Genomic DNA, 21,685 nt, shown 5'->3' with positions numbered 1-21,685 from the left:
ATAGCAAATTTTGCGTTCACAAAAATAAGTATTACTATATTAATTTCTTAAATTAGAGTGAAGTGACCTATTATAGAATTTAAAGTTAAGAACATTATCTAGGGCATCTTATAGGCGTTTTATTATATTTTTATTTTAAAGCGAGTTATGAGTTTTTTAAAATGTATAAAAAATTTACAATTTAAAATACTCATAACTCGCTAAATTAAAATATAATAAAACGCCTATGAGATGCCCTAGATAATGTTCTTAACTTTAAATTCTATAATAGGTCACTTCACTCTAATTTAAGAAATTAATATGGTTATAGTCATTTTTGTGAACGTAAAAATTTGAACGTAAAAGAGACAACAAATACTACGCTGGCATCCTTTTAAGATGTTATTAAGTAAAAAAAAAAACGTCCATGCTATACATTTTTATCTATTTTAAATATTAATATAATGAAATAGCTATGAAATAAATTTTAATATATTTATGTAAAATATAATAATGATATAAAATTGTATAAATAAAATATGTACTGTATTAATTTAAAAAAAAAAAACAGACGAGGGTAGGTATAATCTGGTATTATTTATATTTTCTGGGATCCGCATAAGTTATAACTGGAATATCGTAAACATAAAATACTGGTTGTTCGCGCGATGGGGACTGGGTTCTACGCCTTACTTTTAAAATGATTCCTTCTTTCGGTGGCATACTAAATTTTTCTAATCTGCTATCGGGTATCTGAGGACAGCATCTTAGACTTCTACTGCCGCAGGAATCCAAGAATATTACTCTACCGTAAAACTCGATATTACATACTGTTTTGGCCAAGCAAATACCCATCGAACCGTTGTCCATGGTACATGATTCAGCTAAAAAAAAAATATATCGCTTAAGTTATTATTGTTAATGCATACAATCTTGAAAATAATTTTAATAGATCCGCTGCCAGGAGTTGAGAATATTGACATAATACCACTGTCCATTATGGTAACGCGTATGCAATCTTCCGGATTCAAAGCCTGGAGTTATTAAACACTAAAATGTATACCTACTATATATCTGCACACAGCATATTGTGTATTTTTATAAATTTACTTTCGAACCGAATACTATGATTTGTTCTTTCTTGGGAAAAATTTAGTACAGCTGTATAAGAGTTAATTGTCAACTATTACGTATTTAAAGTTGATATTTTGAATTAAATAATGAATTTAATCGAAAACGGATTATAAGAAGAATGGCAGTTAAAATTACACATTTATTATTATTTAGGTTCATGCAATCATGCAATAGATACTAGATTATATATGTTTAGTTATTTATGTTTAGTGTTTAATGTAAACGTATTTATTTTCCCAATATTTATTATTTTGTTAAAGAGAGCTTTTATTAGTTATTTTCTTAAGAGATTTATAAAGAATAAGTTATAACTTATAAAATTGCAAAATAAAGGAGATAATTATATATAATATAAATGGCATATAATACACATACAAACACATAATAAACGCATAACTTACCACATAACCCTTCGCATATTTCTCTTGTCTGAGGTAGATCATAATTTTTGGTGCAAGTGTGCCAGCCTTCTGGAGTGTATAAAGGTAGGCACGCTCTCAAACTAGGATCGTAAAACCACCCTGTATTTTCCCAGTCTTTAATATAAGATTCGGAAGCATTACAATTTTCCGTTACCGGTCGACGACATCTGTGATCTTAAGAAAAAAGCAAAAATAAAATTGAAATTAAAAATACAGTTCTGAAATGGCTCTTAAGAGATGAGTTTAAACGATAAAAGCTTGTATACAGGATTTTACACAGTTTAAAAATGTTGAATAGAAATCCATGTACATTTAAATTATATATACCAATATTTTTATCGAATCATAAAACCATCATAGTCTGGGTTTCAAAACAGATCCGAATGCCGATAGACAATAGTCGTGTGTAAATATCGGGAAAACAAAATAATTCCATCGACGACGACTATAATAATTTCGAGAAAATATTTTTTTTTAGAATCAACATATTATTTTGCTAAATGGGTCGAAAATATAGAAAGCAACTAATATAAAGGTAGTTAAATTAATTTAATCTTTAAGTAAAATAACTCAAAATAAAATATAAATCGAGTTCAATTCGACATGTTATACGATACCTTTTCCTAGTCCGATATCGGTCTGCAATATGATGATGATCATCAGCCCTAAAATGTATGTTTGGTTGGTGAACATCATTTTATTTTTGCTGCTGTACTGTTCTAATAGCCTTTTCTGTGACGATTAGCGCGTAGATACAAGTAAACGATAAGCGAGACAAGTGCCTGGAAGATTTCACGCGACAGACTGTGACATTCGAACAGTGATCTCTCTTAGGTATAACGACCGATCGTGGGGGATGTGAGCATTTGTACGCATGCGCGTATGTGTGTGTGTGTGTGTGTGCACGCGCGTGTGTGTGTTGTGCATCGTACAAAGATCTACCAATTTTTCTATAAGCACTGCAGGTAGATTGAAGACAATCTATCGATTCAACCACCACCAACCAATTTTTACATCAGTATTATATTTTATGCATCATATGTGCGCGAATCAATAATTCTCCCTCTGAAGACGTTCCTGTAGTGTTAAACTACAGGAGCCACAGATTATACATTATTATTATTATTATTTTATACATTTTAAAATGTTAGGTTAAAAGGGCCGTAGAATTTGTATTATACATTTTTTACCTCAAAATCGTACAGGTTACTACGATTTATATTTAGTGTTTTATGTAATATTAAATTGTCAATTATATAATACCAAAGTAGTATCTATTTTTTCACAGTTTTAAGTACACACATATACATTCGTATACTAACACACATTTTTGCATACCAAACATACCTAATGTAATTCGACAAACTACAGTAATTTCCCAGCAACCTCGATATAACTGCTTATCGAATTACTACACCACTATTCCTCCAGTTATTCGTCCTTTAATTTATGCTCCCAGCCGTACAGTATACAGAGTGATTCTTTTATCATAAATCACTCATTATTTCAAAAAGTATTCATGTTTTTGAAAACATTTTTTTACATAGTTTCAAGTTGTTATAAGACAATGTTCTTATTAAAAAATTATATTTTTAAATATTTTTTTTAAGTTTTTTACTTTTTTGAATGACAACATAAAGTTTTAATTTCATATTCCAAATTAGAATAATTTCTGAGTATTTTGATACATAAAAATCGAATTTAGGGTGAGTAGTTTAGTTATACGTATTTAAAGTTTCGACAAGTGGAGTAGTGGACAAACATTTTACGGGGTAGCCCCGTACCACTCCACTTTACTCCACGAGCATCTAAACTTTAAATACGTATAACTCATAAACTATACACGCCCTAAATTCGATTTTTAAGTATCATAATACTCAGAAATTATTCTGCTTTGGAATATGAAATTAAAACTTTATGTTGCCATTCAAAAAAGTAAAAAACTTAAAAAAATATAAGGATAAAAAATATTTAAAAATATAATTTTTTAATAAGAACGTTGTCTTATAACAACTTGAAACTATGTAAAAAAATGTTTTCAAAAACGAATACTTTTTGAAATAATGAATATTTTATGATAAAACAATCACCCTGTATGTTATACTTATAACTATAACTGATATTAGTGATTACCTATAGTAACATTTTATAAATTAAAAAAGACATTTGATTTTTATTTATTTATTATTATCATTTAAAAATTATCAAAATATGATATGTACCTATTCGGGCACCGACGGTCATTCACCGTTTCATAAATCCACGACGTATATATTATACAACATACTGGATCAACGTCAGCACTGCTTATTAAAAAAAAAAAAATTATATCAATAATTAGTACAAAATTAGTATGACTTTGCCTGAGTGACACGACCAATTTCACAATTTTCACCATTAGTTTCACTTTGAATCCTGATAATTAACAGATAGTGGCGGAGAAACGATACGTTAACTCTATTGTCTCTACTCAACTTCAAAAAGTTAATTTATAATATTTTTATATCACATAACCGAAATTCGCACGATTGTTATTTCCGTGTAAATTTAATTTCCCCAAACTAAAATTAGTCTAAAATTTCTAAAAATAAATTATACGTTCATTTAGCATGCATTTACTATAAATTTGAATAAATATCGATGACACTGATATAAATTGAATCCAAATTGATTTGTTTATTCTGTGCACATAATTTAATTATTAAATTAACACGCATAACTATATTTTATCAAAATATACTATAATACCTTGATATCTTAAATTTAGTAATCCCAATATGGATATTAATGTCCACTTAACCTTACCTTGGATATCTTAATAATTTGATAAAAAAATTGTGCAAGGTAGTTTCTTTTAATATCCATTAAATTTATCGTATAATGAACTTACTGAACTTAGTCAATACTTTTAGACAAATTGGCCATATAGATTTACGCATATTATATACATTTTAGTATAATTAAGACCAGTTGTTTTTAGTTATCATAATTTTTAGCTTTTCGAACTTTTCGTGGATAATCGTATCTAAAAATCGTAGGTATTCTTTTAGGAGCTTACATTTGGCCTTTATAGCAGACCTTTAATTTAAAAAAACAATCAGGAATAACGGGTATTCTTACGCAAAACCAGTAATTGACAAAATCGATTTTCTTTTTTTTAGTAAAACTCCAAAACGAATAACATAGATACTTGACATTTTCACAAAATATTTATGTTGGCATTTCCAACATACGAGATAATTCTTTTTTTGAGCTGTTCATAGACACTTAGAATTTTTAATAATTTTTCTTTAAATGTTGATTACATTTAAAATTGAATATAAAATCACTTATAACTAGTTATAAGTAGGGCTAGAAGTTCTACGCATTTGCATGTTTTTTCTTTAAGATTAAATTGATTTTTTGTCAAATATATCCACGATTTGGCTTATTTTCAATTAAATAGTACAATTTTTTTTGCATATTTTGAACATAGTGCATATAATAAATTGTGTATACAGTGTAGGTACTCTCAACTATCCGCGTTGCGGATTATTCGCTTATCCATTGATGCCCTGCCACTCTATTCCGTGGATAATCGAGAGTACACTGTATATACATTTTTGAGAATCTTGTTAATTTTAAATAATGGTATTCATTTAATGAATGTCTATAATAAATTATTGATTTATTTGTCGAATTATTGTTACTACCTATCTAAACTAAAATGGACTTTAATACTAAAGAAAATTAAGGGATTTAAAACATTTTTAAAAATATGTAACGTTATAAACGGTAAATCGTGAATACAAAACGGAAGAAAATATGTTATTATTACTTTAAATCTGGCACAAATCACGTCATTTAAATATGCTCCAACAACATCATGTGATGTAGAAAGGAGTTTCAAACAATATAAATCTTCGATTTAATCGCCGGTCATTTTCACATTTGAAAATTTAAAAAAAAGCATAATATAATAACAGCATGTAATAAAAATAGCAATAACTAATAAGTACTAATATAAACTAATATTTAATGTAATAACTAATAATAATTAATAATTAATACCATGTGGCATGTAATAATATTAACTAATATTTAAAAAAAAATTGTTTTTGCATATTTTACAATTTTTTACTGCATAGAAATCCTAGCCCTAGTTATAAGTTTTTCATATACAATAAATGTATATAAAATGATATGACAATGAATTTTAATTGAACACATCCTTTACAATGGTTTAATTCACACGCTTTCTCATCTTTTTTATCTTTTGATTTCTTTAAAAGAAAACTGGGTGTTGTGTATTGATATTACTTTGAATAGTGTACAAAATTTCGGTGACTGTGAGTGTTCGCTATCCTGAGGTTTCGCTGTATATCGATCATTCTTATTTTTTATAATATGATGCTCTTAATATAAATACATGTTATATTTGGTGCGTCAATAAGTATAAAAATAAACACAACAACTGACAACCAGTATTAAATATTTAAGATTTTGACTGCAAAGTTATCTAGTAACCATCACATAATAAATGTACACATATATATATAACAAGTTTTAATGCAAATTCGATATTGATGTAGATTGAAAATCTTGTGTTTTTTTTTTGTTAAATACATTAATTTAATAAACAACTTAGTAATTATACAGTATCTTACATTCTTACACATTTTCGTAAAGTAATTCCGAAAATATTTTATGTTAATTTTTCAAGCTATTTGATCACTCAAAAATGTCCATCGTTAATATTAATAAAAAAAATCGAACGTTTTTCATATTAACAAATAGCTATATTTAATATTAGGATCAGAATTTTTTTTTTTTTTTGAACAACCCAAATTTAAAATTCTTTTAGTTCTGGATCTAAGCTATTTACTAACAACTATAACTAACGAGAAAAGTATTATAATACAGATTGCAATAAATATAATATTTACGCTTACTATGAAAAAATTAACTATGAATCATGATAATTAAAAAAATAATATCATTTTAAACTAGTTATTCATATTTTATTTTATGATTAGGTATTTTATCAAATTATAGTATGATGTAGATATTACCTAAATGCATGATTATTAATATATAATATATAGATAATCTAATTAAAATATGTACGTTTATAAATCGTATTATTTGTATTAATAATTTATTTTAATTATGTATTTTAATTTCTTAGATAGGTATTTATAGAATATTACATTATCAGTATAAATTAATAAAAAGCATTAAACATTAATTGATTATCCAAGATAAACACATAATTTGTCCCAAACTATGCACCATTTTATGCAATAATTAGTATGATTTTTAAAATAAAACAAGTATTCAAACAAATTCTATATTAAAAATATAGCATAATACAATATTATTGTTACACAAAATATACTAATATAAATTTGGTTAGGTTTATAGTATAGACGTATAGGTAGTATAATATAAAGTAAAGTTTTCTTTAGTTTTCCCAGAATACTTTTGGTTCCTTTGACTACCTAGTTATCGACAGTCCCGTCGAATAATTGCAATTATCGACAGTTTTTGACAAACACAGAAGTGACGATTATACAAGTATACCGATTGCATTCGCACGATATGGTAGATTAACATCATATACAAAAGTGACTAACATTTGGCAAGCACGCCTGGTGTAGGATTGGGATTTAATTATTATTATAATAATTATATACTACATTATTATAACAAAATAAGTATTTTTGATCTTGTAAAATGAAAATAAAGAATATATTTATATAGTACCTAACATTTTAATTTTTATTATTAAACATTTTAAATTTCCAATTTAAAACCCCTCTTAGAAAGTTTGAACCATTTTTTGTGATATAGGTATTACACTTTATGATTGGCGTGTGAGTCACATAGAATTTGAATTACGGAATAATTATACGGTATGTTTGTTAATTTTTTCCGGATTTATACGAGGTCCGCCCATCTCAATTCTGGAATCCTACAGTCCGCGAGATTGCTTTCCTGGATTATACAGGCGTTCAATTAATACATTAGATAAATTTGTGTACCTATTTATATTGTACTCAGATAAAATATTATACTTATTCTATCAATACACTGTAATTTTTTTATCATACTATTACTACATCAATATTAAAAAAATATATTTAGAAGGGTTTTTTTATTATTATCAATTACAAAAATATATATTTATATGTGCTCATAAATCATAGTTGTGGTTTTTAATGCCCCCGCCCTTCAAGATTAGTTTAATTAAATAAAATAAATTTAACTAAAAAAGAACCTATTAAAAATTCTTCATCACCAGTAACTCACAATTTAGAATAAGTATATAAAATAAACGCAAAAAGTTCGAATTTAAAAGGGATGGATAGATGATAAAAAAAAGTAATAAAAAATTACTGCGATGGCCGGGAATCGAACCCGGATCAACTGCTTGGAAGGCAACTATGCTGACCATTACACCACCATCGCATGTTGAAGAGAGTGTTATTTTATATAATTAGAAGTGTAAAATTTTTCTGTCTTAAACAGTATTATATTATAATAATGTTTCACAAAAACCTTAGAAGATGGACCGTAAAATCATTAAAGATATAAAAAATTCAAACATGAGTATGGAGTATCACGGGCTTTATAAAAACACCTAAAGGTACTACGACCGTGAACAAAAAAAGTTTGAAAACCACTGCTTATAATAATTTTTATACATATAGGGGAGTATAACATAATAATATATATATTTCTACATAAGTCTTAAAGAAATCTATATTTTAACAACGTAAAATTCAAATTTAACAGATATAGTGATAAATTAACCAATGTATGTATAATGTATCACTACGTAACTACAATATTTAAGCAGTAAATACTAAATAGTAATCACCCAACTGAAGTAACTACAATTTTTCAAAACTTAATAACTAGTTGTATTCTTATTATTTATATCTATCAAGTTATTTAGAAATGCTTAGAACCAAAATAACGTCAAAATAGGCAGATACTACATAATAGATAGGTAGGTATTTATTTATTTTGGTAAAAAATAACTTAAATTCAAAATATTAAATAGGTATTCAAAACGAGTAATAAGTCTAAATTAAAATTCAGTATTTCAATATAAGTAGGTTACATACAAAATAATACCTACATGCCCCCAAAAAATTGTATTAATTAGTACAAATTATGCATAGTGCCGTAGTGATATAAATAAATAATTTTTCAACAATAAAATAGGTCCAAATTATTATGAAAATAACAAATGTCTAAGTTGAATGAAGTATTAATAATATGTAATAGTTGGGTACCATTAAAGATTAAAATTATGATATATATTACAAAAACCTACATGATATATAAAATTTAAAAATGTTAATGTTATTTTATAATAATTTTAAAATGATTGTAGGTAGGTACATAAAAATACATCAGCAATTTACAGCATAAAATCTGCAGTTTTCGGATTTTGGTTTTTTTTTGCTATACTTAATTCAAAAATAAATTATTGTAAGGACTTAATATTTTTACCAATTACTAATATTAATATTAGATACTAAATATGTATTATCATAAGTACAATATTTAAGATATTTTGAATGTTTTTGTGATATTTATACATAATACGTAGGTAAGTATTTGAAATTTCCTACTAAAAAAAAATATATTCGTTTTTTATGTGAGTAAAAACCTTAGGACAAAAAATGTAACATAAGGTCCCTCAAATTTTTGTTTTACCACGAATAAAAAATAACAAAAATACGTAATCACAATTTTTTTTTTCATTCAGATAAAATTAAACATTTTTATCCGCGGATTAAGATAGATTAAATTCTTGTAAAAAGTGTATAACATTTTTCCTAAAGGCTTAACAATTTGATACAAGATTACTCAAAAGTTTATTTAATGGAAAATAAAATAGCTTAGCATAAGGTCAAAGTCATTTTTAACAAGTTAAAATTTTTAGCGAAACCAAGTACATACACAATAATATGCACATATTCAAAAATGTATTTGTGACTAGAGTTATTTACTTATATACTATGTATGTTCAATTTAACATTTAAAAGTTGTATTTATTGACATTTAAAATATTGATAGTTTTTTAAAGTTTGATAAGATAACTATAAACTGCCATAAATAATTTGGGCAAAAACTAATCAGTTGTACATATATTTCTATTATTTCATTTTATAATTTGACCGTTATTTAGAGTGCCCGTCATTTAGAGATATAATTGTATTTTTTCCATAATACTTGACGGAAAAATTACCGTTACATAGAGGTAACCGTTAACAGAAGTTATACTGTACCTACTGATGATAGCCCTAGCTAATCTTCTTGATTTAATATTATAAATAATTTCAAATAATAACAAAAAAAGAGTGGTCAAGTTGATATCACTCTGCTGTATAGTAAAGATGGAGAGTAGGTCACTACAATGGATATGTTAAATTTGAATGCAAAGTAAGGTATTGTATACGAAAAACAATTCTGAACGGAAATGATTTGTCAGTATAGGATAATTAGTAGGATATATATTATATAATTACCTGTATTTAAATTGTAATATACCGTTATTTTACGCGATTTCGTAAAAAATTCAATTTCATACGCTCATAAATATTTTTCTTTATTGACGCTAGAATTTTTTTTACAGTTATTTGAAGGAAAACTAATGTATAACCTTGTATTGGGTTTTTAACCTTAGGTATAAATCAAAAAAATTTTACAAATTTTCAACTTCAAAAATCCTTTCAAATTTTCGCGATTTTGATATATTTCGTAAACATTTAAACTTTAAATGCTTATAAACAAAAATTGTAACTAACGATTTTTGATTTTTTTTTACTACAATAAGTAAAACTCATAATAAATTTTGCATTAAATTTTAAAGATTTTTTGGATTGCTAATTTTTTTTTATAGGCATTTCAAAAAAAAAAAAACTTAGGAAAATCGAAAATTTAAATTGTATATAAACAGCTTAAAAATAGTCAAAATATTTTGAAAATGTAATCGTAAATGTATAACTTTAATATAAACATTTGGTGAAAATTTCAAGTATTTAAAATGATTCGTTTTTGAGTTACAGTAACATAAAAAAATCGTTTTTGTCGAAAAGTGGTTAACTAGATTCATTTTCCTTTTCAAAGAGGGGCAAAAGTCAAAAATCAAAGCACTATTACTACTCCAAAACGTGATAAAAGATACAAAAACAAAAAATAAAAATAATAAAAACATACATCACTGTAAAATCAATACATCACTCCGTTCAAAATCTAAAATATATAAATATTTTTGAATAATAATAATTAAATGATAATAATTTTTAATATTTCTTGATCTGTGTAGATGTGCAGTTCTTATAGCTTCTTTAACATGAAACATTTTGTAATTACACTTGATGTAAACAGATATAACTGCAGAATATAACTAGATTTTGAAATATCGTATATAATATTAGAAAAGTTAAATATTGTTATGATCGAATTGAAAACAGATTACGTAGGTAATTATTTCTTATAACAAAAAGTACTGTGCCCCATCTAAACAATTGTTGATGGTATAATGAATGATAACAGCACTTATGATATTCATTATAAGTAAAAATTAAATAATTTTTTTTTTAATTTTTAGTTGTTTTAAAACCCTAGTATTTAGAAGATACTTAATTTTAACCTAATAATACGTACGTATACTACAAGCTTAAATATGTTATTTGAAATAATAAAATATAAATAAATACATAATATATTATAATACTGACAGGTTAGGTAAATTATCTGATCTTCGCCCACGTAATAATTTAATTATTTATTTTGTTTTTTTTTCTTGAAAGAGAAATAATCACTCAAAAGTGAGTAACAATAATTTTATAAATGCATTGTATCGAAAAAAATCAAATCAACCGACCATATTACTAATTAGTAAAGTAAATTACTTTAATATCAAAAAACACATCGTAAAATATATTTAGTGAAATAGTCTGAAAAATCGACTACGCTTAGAATTATTTTTATAAGTTGAAATAAAATTATTTAAGAAATATAAAATTATAATTTGCATAGCCAAATGAAAATCAAATTTGGACGAAATTATGATCGATAATGATATAAATTATTATTTTTTTAATTTTATAACATTATTAATAGAGACTTTTACGTAGGTACATTATGAATTTTACTACGTGTATGGACCGGGAACGAACAATAATAAGCCGTGCGCCCGGTTACCAAAATACTTCGCGCTTGCTACGCACTATAGTACTATACTAACACACCGACCGACCTTTGTAAAATTGTGTAAATTGTGTATAGCTCAACTAGAATTGGTTGGGTTCGCCGCGCAAATACTAATGAGCTATGTGGTGTAGTGGTGTGTAAGTGTGTATATGTGTATATGTGTATACTTAAATCTAGGACGAATAGGTAACTCTATAATAAATAATGGTAACTCAAATGTAAATATGGTATAAAATATGATATAATAAATACATTACGGCCCTTTTTGGCCCAACAAGTAAAAAATGTGTATAATAAACCAAAGTGCCGGTTCCGCACAACCAGATATAATAAAAAGGTGTATATAGATATGAAAAAGTGCAAATATATAAAAAATCACACTAAAAGGTATAAAAAACAAACGTGATAGCTGTACGGCCCTTATGGCCGAACAAAATAAAATATAAGTATATAGGTATATAAGATATAAAATAAATAATAAAAAGTAGTTAAGGCCCTTCTGGCTCAATAACACGATTATAATTTAAAATATAAAAAAACAGCTATTAGAGCTGAAAGCTCGGATAATTAATATAAAAAAAATATATAGCCCGTTTGGCTCAACAGAATAAATGTTAACAATACCTAATAATATTATAATAATAAATAAAAAACAATAAAAAAAAAAACTCACGGCTTGTCGGTGCACTGCTGGCCAGCTGCTACCTGTGCCTATAATACACTAAATCAAATTCATACAAAATAAAACACACAATAACAAAAATATAGACGAATGATTATGACTGAGTATGATAAATGTAATATTAAAAAGATATGAGCGTGGCGATTCGTGCACACGTCGTAGGTGTATAAAATATAAACTAATATTAAAGATATGGCGATTAGCACCCGCGCAATAAAATATAAAGGGTATAAAAATATAAAAGGAAAGTTACAAATTGGCACCTTGTATACCAAAGAAATGTAATATAATATGTAGCACTTTTTTGATAAATAATGTATTGTTAACACGACGCGACGGACTATCTCACGGCGACGTACGGAGAAAGACAAAAATTACCTGATTTACATACTATTTAATTCACAAGTCACGAAATATAATTAAAACAAAAATAAATATAAAAATAACGGCTGGTGCGCGCGAGTGTTTGTGTGTGTGTGTGTGTGTGTGTGTGTGTGTGTGTGTGTGTGTGTGTGTGTGTGTGTGTGTGTGTGTGTGTGTGTGTGTTTCGATCAGCTGTTCCTCCGTAACCGATAGGTTTTTGTATTATATTATATTATGTTATACTATGCGACGGCGGCAACAATATGTAATACAATTTTAAAAATAGATAGGTACCTACTTACCTTAATTTTAAGACATTATCTACGTACTACCCTAAATCTTTTAACACTTTTTTACGGTAATGTGGTACTAACTCAAAAATTAGTAAAAATCATATATTATACATGGTATAAGTAATACGTATACACGTATTTATTAAATTTTATGAATTGTTTTATCAATATTAATTATTAAGTCACGCTGATAAATTCGTACCTATATCAGTTATTTTCATTTGTTTAATGTATATACCTAAGTAATAATCTCTTGATATGTAATAAACTATGTTACGATAAAATGTAAATAATTCTGTTGCAATAATATTTCTAATGTTTGAAGGATGAGATGAATAGATCTATAGGTTTTTTATAGAAATAATTGAGCAGATCAAAATGTTTTCTAAAATAGTGGCTGGTAGTTTTGTTTACGTCTTAAATCTCGCACAAATAACATCATAATTTATCATCATACGGTATATGGGTAAGTAACGTAGGTATATATACATTTTTCTTTTTTGTAGATCTTCGAGAATAACACAATTGACACATATTATATACGTAGTACTTAAGTACATTAATATAATATTATACACAGCGTTATCCTAAACTATTTTTTGCAAACAGAACACAAAGTACTCATCCATCCAGCATGCATCCGGATAGAATGTTATAAAATGTATGTATTTTGTGTCCCAAAACAGGCACAATTGTACAAAAAAAAAAAAAAAATCGACAGTACCTAGGTATATTGAATTTAATAAATGTACATACAATATAGGATATAGTATGTCCGTTTACAATCGTGGTGTCGTTGAAAACCCGTAGGTTTAGAAGACACAAGGTAAGAGACAGGGTAAAATTCACGGAAACATGCGTGTGGTCGTACGGGTACCTTACCGAGCGTTCATTATCCAAAGAGAAACCGTCGTCTGTCTACAACACAATTGAAACCCATTATAATGTAGTACATTATTATATTATACACCTTGGCCGAAAATATCCTTTGCAAACAGTGTATCAAGTATTTACCCACCCAGCACGTATCCAATGTTATAAAATGTATGAATTTGTGTATTTCAATGTAACCATGTGCGCAGCGGCGTGTTATAGACATTGTATATAACAGAGGTGGCCAACATGACTATGTACGCGAGCCTATATTGCATATTAATGCAATTATATCAAGAGCCAAATTATCTAATCTGTACTTTTATACCACAAAAATAATAAAGCTAACATCCGATAAACATATTAAATTATGAAATATAAAATTATAAAATAATAATAATAATAAAAACATTTTTTTTTTATAAATGTATGCAAAAAAAAATTAAAATTTTGGTTTTTGTAAATAAGACCGTGAGCCGCATACGTCGATAAAGAAAGCCGCAATTTGGCCACCCCTGGTATATAATATATTAGTGTCACGGACTAGTCCGTGATTAATATATTACCCATTACCCTAGCTGTATGGCTGTATATATATATATACAGTGGTCGCCGCTTAATGTAATCACTTTGATAAGGGAGAGAATTGATAATATAATCCGATTGATAACACTAAACGAAAGTTGAAAAAAAAAAATAAATTATGTAATGTTGTATCAAATTTAATACACACATAGTTACTGACAAAAATTATTATTTATAAATAATTATAATTTATTACTATTTAAATTTTAAAGTTTTTAGTTAAATATACAAAATATAAAATTGTTAAAAAATTTTTTTTGAAAAAAATTTATTGATGTCCATTTTTTTTTCGTATCGTTAAAAGATCATTAATAAAATATTTGTATTTATAATTTAATTCAAAATTGGACGAGTGATGTTGCATTCCTCTTCGTAATACTCATTTCAAAAGAACTTGGAGGTTTTTCATTAGGTATACGTTATTGTTGCTAGCTCAATTTCTTCAAATTTATATGTTTGTAATAAAGCATGTAAAATATCTTCTTCGGTAAAATTTGATGTGATAGGTATATTTTCATCATTTTCAACCAATTTTTAAAATCTAAGTCTATTTCTTCATATTCTTCTTCTTTCTCCTACTAGTTACTTTCTGCAACACCTCCATATTTAAAACAATTTCTCGTACATAATGTTGATTTTATGACCTCAAACATAATTTACACATGTAAGTATACATCCGGCCTGTACTTATAGTTTTAGATAATAATAAACGATTGATAACATTACCAAGGTGAATATATCATGTATTATCAGTGCAAATTCTTGCATAAAAGACGTATACTACTTGCTTTTATGTATACGTTTAAAAAAGCTGTCACTATATACCAGAATCTGTCTTGTCACCTATAATACAATAATATATAACATGAATGCATCGACCGTGTGTATATGGTCACTCTCTCAATTTGTGTCTATAGTATTTTTAACAAAATTAATTTATCGGTTTCTTTTCTAGGCAGCTGTTAGACTGTTAACACCCAACATCTAGTCACATATTATCGGATAAAAATATAATATATGACCATTCTTGGCGCATGCAGAACCTAGGGTGAATAAGAAAACGCAGAACAGATTAATACGAACAAAGTTGAAAGTAGACAAAATAAATAAAAGTAGTGCTGTTGAAGTATTAAAACTTAGGTAATTATTTGTTTAAGTGTAATTTATTACAAAATATTTCATAAAAATAGTACTTAAATAACTATTAGTTAATGATTGACCCCATTGTGCACGGAAAAAAATGTATATTAATGATAATATGATGATAGTCATAACTAAAAGTGTTGGTTGCGTCCATGAAACAATATGTTTTGTAATAGTTGTGAGTACAATACATTTTATGTAAACCAACTTAAGCGATGATAACCTAACTTTTCTATTGTAGATAGTCATTCTGTCTGATAAATTTTACCAAAAACGTAACTTTAAACAAGATTATATGTTATTTTTAGCAAGTTGTTGGGTTGCTAGATTAATTTTTTCTGTTGAAAGTCATAATTACTTTTGCACAAATAAAAATATAATTTTGTATAATTAACACATTAACGGTATCTTAATAACAGTAGCATACATTTTTATATAAATAATATATTATTGGGTTCAGTTAATTTATACCTGAATGTTACTTTTACAATTTGTTTTGCTACTGTTGCTGAATTTAATATGTATAAATTTATAATTTATATACAATTTAATAGGTACCTATATCTACTTATTGTATCATATGTGACCAGCTAATGAATGAGTTAATGTAATATTATGGTAATTTAATAATATAAATTCTTATAAATGATAAGAAATGTATAAAATGTAATATTATGTACCACTTTGTAATAAAATTTGAAATTTCTAAATTCCTTATTACTTTAATTTCTTAAACATATTTTAAGAACTAATTAATAATATATTCAAGTACGTTATACAGGAAAAAAGTACAATTTTCAGGCAGTTAAAATTTTGCCAAGGCTATTTGATAAAAAAAAATGTTTGATTTTAATAGATATTAATTTTTAATAAATAATTTGGAAAATTAATTGTTATATTTAAAATTAATGAATTTTAATCAAATACGCACTTTATTTAAACAAGCCTATCAAAATAGAACTATAAATCAAAATTTAATAGATATTATAGTTAAAAATCATAACATTTTTATCTTTTAGGTGGAATAATTTAAAATTTAACTTATTAATAAGAATTAAAATAATAAACATTCGTGTTTCGCGTTTAATATATTTTATTTTAATTAATGTCTACTTTACTTTTTTCATAATTAATAAAACACAACATAATGTTAGAATGATGTATTGAATGCTTTCAGTTTGATCTTTTTTCATCATTAGATTTTCTTTTTGAAACTGTCATAAAAATCCTATTAAACCATTCTTGTTCTTTGCTTCAGCACATAAATCTTTGATTAAAATTAGTAATTTATTATTTTTTTTTCATTATTTCATATATTCTATAAATATAGTTGCCTGTTGGTCTTGAATCTCAATTTTGAAAAGTGGGTGCCAGGCATATTAAAATGAATAAAAAAATATTCATTTTTCGTTTTTAGTGTTTCTACATTTACACTTTGACGGTTTATTGATTTATTAAAATTGCTTTTACTTATTAATTGTTCAACGTCTGTGCACTGTAACTAACATAAGCAAGTAAAAAATTGATATTTTTTTAACTCATTGGGCCCAGATAAATGTTGCACTAATTTAGGCAATGTTATTTATTGTATTTCTTCTAATCTATTATGTATTTATGTTCAATCTTTACACATATTAAATCTACTAAATTTAAATCATTACCCAAAACGACAAATGCATTTTCTAATATTAGCATTACAAATTACAATCAAGTTTAGCTACAGGTTTAATATTGTACTAACAAAATATTCATCAATAAAGGCTCTTGTCTACGATTTCTAATAATTTTTCATATTTAAAAACACATTAGTACCTATAGGAACTAATAGGATTTGCTTACATTTAAAATGTAATCATAAATTGTTTTTTTATTTTATATTTATACAGCTAGGACATAAAGATTGATTTACTTGTATACTTTTGAATTATTGCTAAGAAACCAATATAAAACTAAATTACTCTTAAACATATTAGTTGGTTTTAAAAAACAATTGAAATCCTAGTAATTGAACACTGTGTTCTAGTGTGTTTGAACACTTCAAGCTCAGTGTATGAATAGTTGACAACTAATAAGTTACAATATTAACTGTTAAGACAATTTAATACAAAAAATGAATAATAAAAATTACCTTTATTAAAAAACAAATTAAATCTTAAAAATAAATACCAAATAACAACTATAGGTCAATAAGATTAGCAATAAATTAAAATAATCAACTACGCTAAAATTTACTATCAAGTGGGCATTTTGCTTTTCTGAATACGCAAAACAAGCCCAAGTGCGCTTTAGAATAAACCCTGAATGTTTTCAGAAGAATTGTATTAGTTTTTCATTAAATTATTGTAATATTTTTTAATTTTTCAACCCAACATGTTAATATTTAAACTGTATACCTAAAATTTAACTAGGTACTAAATATAAATAAATGTGATTGGATTATAGTCATATTTTTACATTCAATGTATAAAATATATAGTTAGTGATATTTATACCAATACATTGATATACATGAATAAAACAAAACACACATAATAATTAAAATATAAAGATTTTTAATAATAACGTTGAGCTCTACCTTTTTTAACCTTGAAAATACTTATATAAATCAAATCAAAATTTGTTTGCTATTTTTATTCACATTACATACATGCACAAATTTATTTTATTTAAACCTTTATATTTTAAATCTATCGTCGCAGCCAACAATAATTCATAACTAATAATATCAAAACATACTGGTTATATTTCTAAATATAATGGTACATTTTAAAAGTTACATTACAAATTTATTTAGAACATATAAATACACATATTTTATTATTTTTGATAACATGAATTTAAATAGTTTTTAATAATTGTATAGTTTAAAACTACTATTATTTACCTGCTTGTTTTTTTAGAGTTATAACTTTTAATTAGTATACAATTTCAAGCTACATAATTATTTTATATTTAAGTAAGTAGTATAAAATAATATTTTTATAGCATAAGCAGGTTTATTCTAAACGTTGAATTTAAACACAGTACCTTAAACCTTAATGTTAATGTTTGGTCTATAATTATTTACTTTTAAAATAATTTGTAAATTTTATAAGTAGTTAATTAGAGTTCATACTCCTTTTGTCATTGGCTTATAAATTAAAAGAACAAAAAAAAAAACATAATCTAGGTAATATTTCACAAAATACTAAGATTTAAAATAAATAAAATAAGAAATTACAATTCCGAAAATAAAAATCTATAGAATTAAAACCCTAGACAGTAGATATTTACCATTAAAATTACCATTCAGAAATTAAGTATATAAATATATACAGTATACATTATGTATCTATAATTTTATAATTTTCATAAGATTATTTATCTTTGGTTCGATTACAGATTCGGCAATGTCCTCAAGTTCATAATATACTTACTGATTGTCTTGTTGATACGAAATATATTTTTAAACGAATTTATTAATGTGCGTAGAAGATAAAAAATTGATACCATAAACAAATAACTAATTTATTTTATTAATATAAATTTGTATTTGATTAATTATAATACAATAAACAATTCCATCATAAAAAGATACATCAGGGGAATAGGTTGAATTAAGTATTAATGATAAGTTGTAAAAATATATAGTACTTCGTTAAATGGATTATTGTTAGTTAAATTATTTTTTAAAAAATGCATTATATTTTAATATATATATATATAAATTGTAAAAGCCTACGTTTTGTTCATAAATTAAGTGTAATTAATGGTATTAGATTCTACATTTTTAATAATATCTAATTTAATAATACTAGTAATATTAACTAGAGAAAACAATTCAGTAACTATTTTAAACACATATTAACTGATGGAACTGATTCAATGCTATTGGTGCGGTACGATAAGAAATTATTTGTAGCGTTTACCCTCATCATTTATATGATACGGTAGAAAATAGATGTAGCTAAATGCATCACGTGGATATCCTGGATCATTGAGTTTTTTGCGGACTCCGACTTGGACGATACCGCCCATGTCATTCACAGGTCCAGTGTATGGTAACAGCTCTTTGTCGGTTACTTTGGCACAGCAATTTAAGCTGTTACTGCCGCATGGTTTGTGTGCGAGGGGCTTATGATTATACATCCTACATATTTCATTGGACATACAAATACCTGATGCACCGTTAGCCATGATGCACTGTTCAGCTGTATAAAAAAAAACAAATTCCGTACATCAATATTGTTAGTATATGAAATATGATATATAGTAAACCATTTAAATAGATCCGTGGTCTGGCGTTGAAATACCAAGACATTAAGCAATGATTTTTCGCTTTTCGGGTTTCATCTTAGAGTATTAAACCTTATATTCTAAACAGGAATGAATGTATTGATTTTGCAATGATAAGTCATTTTTTTTTTGTATTTGCTGGTAAAAAAAAAAATTATCGTAGTGTAAAAATGTTTGAAAACTTAATACAAGATGCTTCATAGGTCAATAAAAATAATATCGGATATTTATAATCACAATTTACAATTATAAGGTTTTCAATTTAGAATTTCGATAAAAATTCTTAAAATGATTCAAATAATTTATATTTTGCGCTGATAAAATCGCAGAATAAAAGAAGTAAAGAAATGGGTAAGTTATGAAAATTTGGTAACCACATCTCTCATAAACTCTAACATAGTGCAACTTACCGCATAAGTCTTCGCACATTTCTCTGGCCTCGGGTAGTTCATAGTTTTCCGGGCAAATGTGCCATCCATTCGGCGTATATAAAGGTCGGCACATTCTTAACTCCGTGTGGTAGTACCACCCGGTAAATTTCCAGCCTTCGATATATGATTCTGACGAATTACAGTTTTTAGTAACTGGTCGGCGACATCTGTCATCTTAAGAAAAAAAAAATCGAAATTAATACTTAAGTTCTGCAATGCGTCGAAGGATAGTAAAATTAAACGATAATAATATTATAAGCTTGTAAAAGAAATTTTAAATGTCGTTGTCATCAAAAATGTATTTTATGTTGAAAAATACACATTTTGGATGAAAATTAAGCGTTGTCATCATAAAATAACCAAACTGTATATTTATTAATTATTAATATTTATAATAAGTACCTACAAATAATGATCGTACAGATTATATACAAATCGTTATCTGCCCTCCACTTATGAATTTATGATACACGGATAAACCACGAAACTTAACATTATTATAAAATTGTATCCAAAATATAGAATTAATACCCATTAATCCCTCCATCGATAAAAAAAAAAAAAAGAAGAAAGAAAATTAAATTGATTTTATTGTCTAATAGTATTGTGTGTAATGCATATAGAGGTAGAATATTTATTTAATTTTAAAATAAAATATAAATCATAATAATTATAATACGATACCTTTTCCTTGACCGCCACCGATTAGCAATATGATAAATATCAACAGCCCTACGCCTAGGACGTATGGTTTGGTGGTGAACATCATTTGATCTTTGCTTTGATGCAGTATGAAATATTTGTAGTAGTGATTCAAGCAAGTAATGCGAGTGGTGTGCTAAAAGATAACACGTGACAGGCTGTTACCTTTCGAACAGCGGCCACTCTTTAACGGCCTATCGTGGAAAAGTGGGGATGCGCATGTGCGGAGTGCATGCCCTTATGCGTGCCCGTTTTATAGCGCGTGCGTGTTTGTAGTACTTACGAAGATCCGGAAGATCTAACAATTTATCGATTCCACAACCAACCGAAATATGCACTGCGTGATCTATAGTCCACAGCATCCTATATGAATTGTTTTATTAATATTATTATTGTAATGCATACCTATATTATGTGTATGCTATAATAACTGTTTTTGCAATAACACTCGCCTAAAATAGGCGCAGGTATCTTAATGTTAAATCAATGTAATGTATAATTAGTAGTACCCAAAAGCCCGTTATGGGCCAGCTCTATACCTTTTTTGCGTATAATCCTCCCTCCTATTTTGTGTAACCTCATTAATAC

The 21,685-nt window shown here is 26.3% G+C and overlaps 1 protein-coding gene and 1 non-coding gene across 2 annotated transcripts; both read right to left on the bottom strand.

The window, feature by feature from the left end:
- Positions 1 to 573: 573 nt before the first annotated feature.
- Positions 574 to 21,161, bottom strand: LOC113558035. Its single transcript, XM_026963562.2, has 5 exons — positions 21,080 to 21,161; positions 20,375 to 20,569; positions 19,598 to 19,879; positions 1,515 to 1,709; positions 574 to 863 (listed from the first exon to the last, which is right to left on the bottom strand). Exons 1-5 carry the CDS (start codon positions 21,159 to 21,161, stop codon positions 574 to 576), a joined length of 1,044 nt encoding a protein of 347 aa, XP_026819363.2.
- Trnag-ucc lies at positions 7,914 to 7,985 on the bottom strand. Its single transcript has one exon. It is a non-coding gene; the product is annotated as a tRNA-Gly (tRNA).
- Positions 21,162 to 21,685: the final 524 nt, after the last annotated feature.

The sequence above is a fragment of the Rhopalosiphum maidis genome, chromosome 3 (genome assembly GCF_003676215.2).
Source record: "Rhopalosiphum maidis isolate BTI-1 chromosome 3, ASM367621v3, whole genome shotgun sequence".
In the NCBI taxonomy this organism is placed as follows: Eukaryota; Metazoa; Arthropoda; class Insecta; order Hemiptera; family Aphididae; genus Rhopalosiphum; species Rhopalosiphum maidis.
This window is presented reverse-complemented; position numbering and strand designations above follow the sequence as displayed.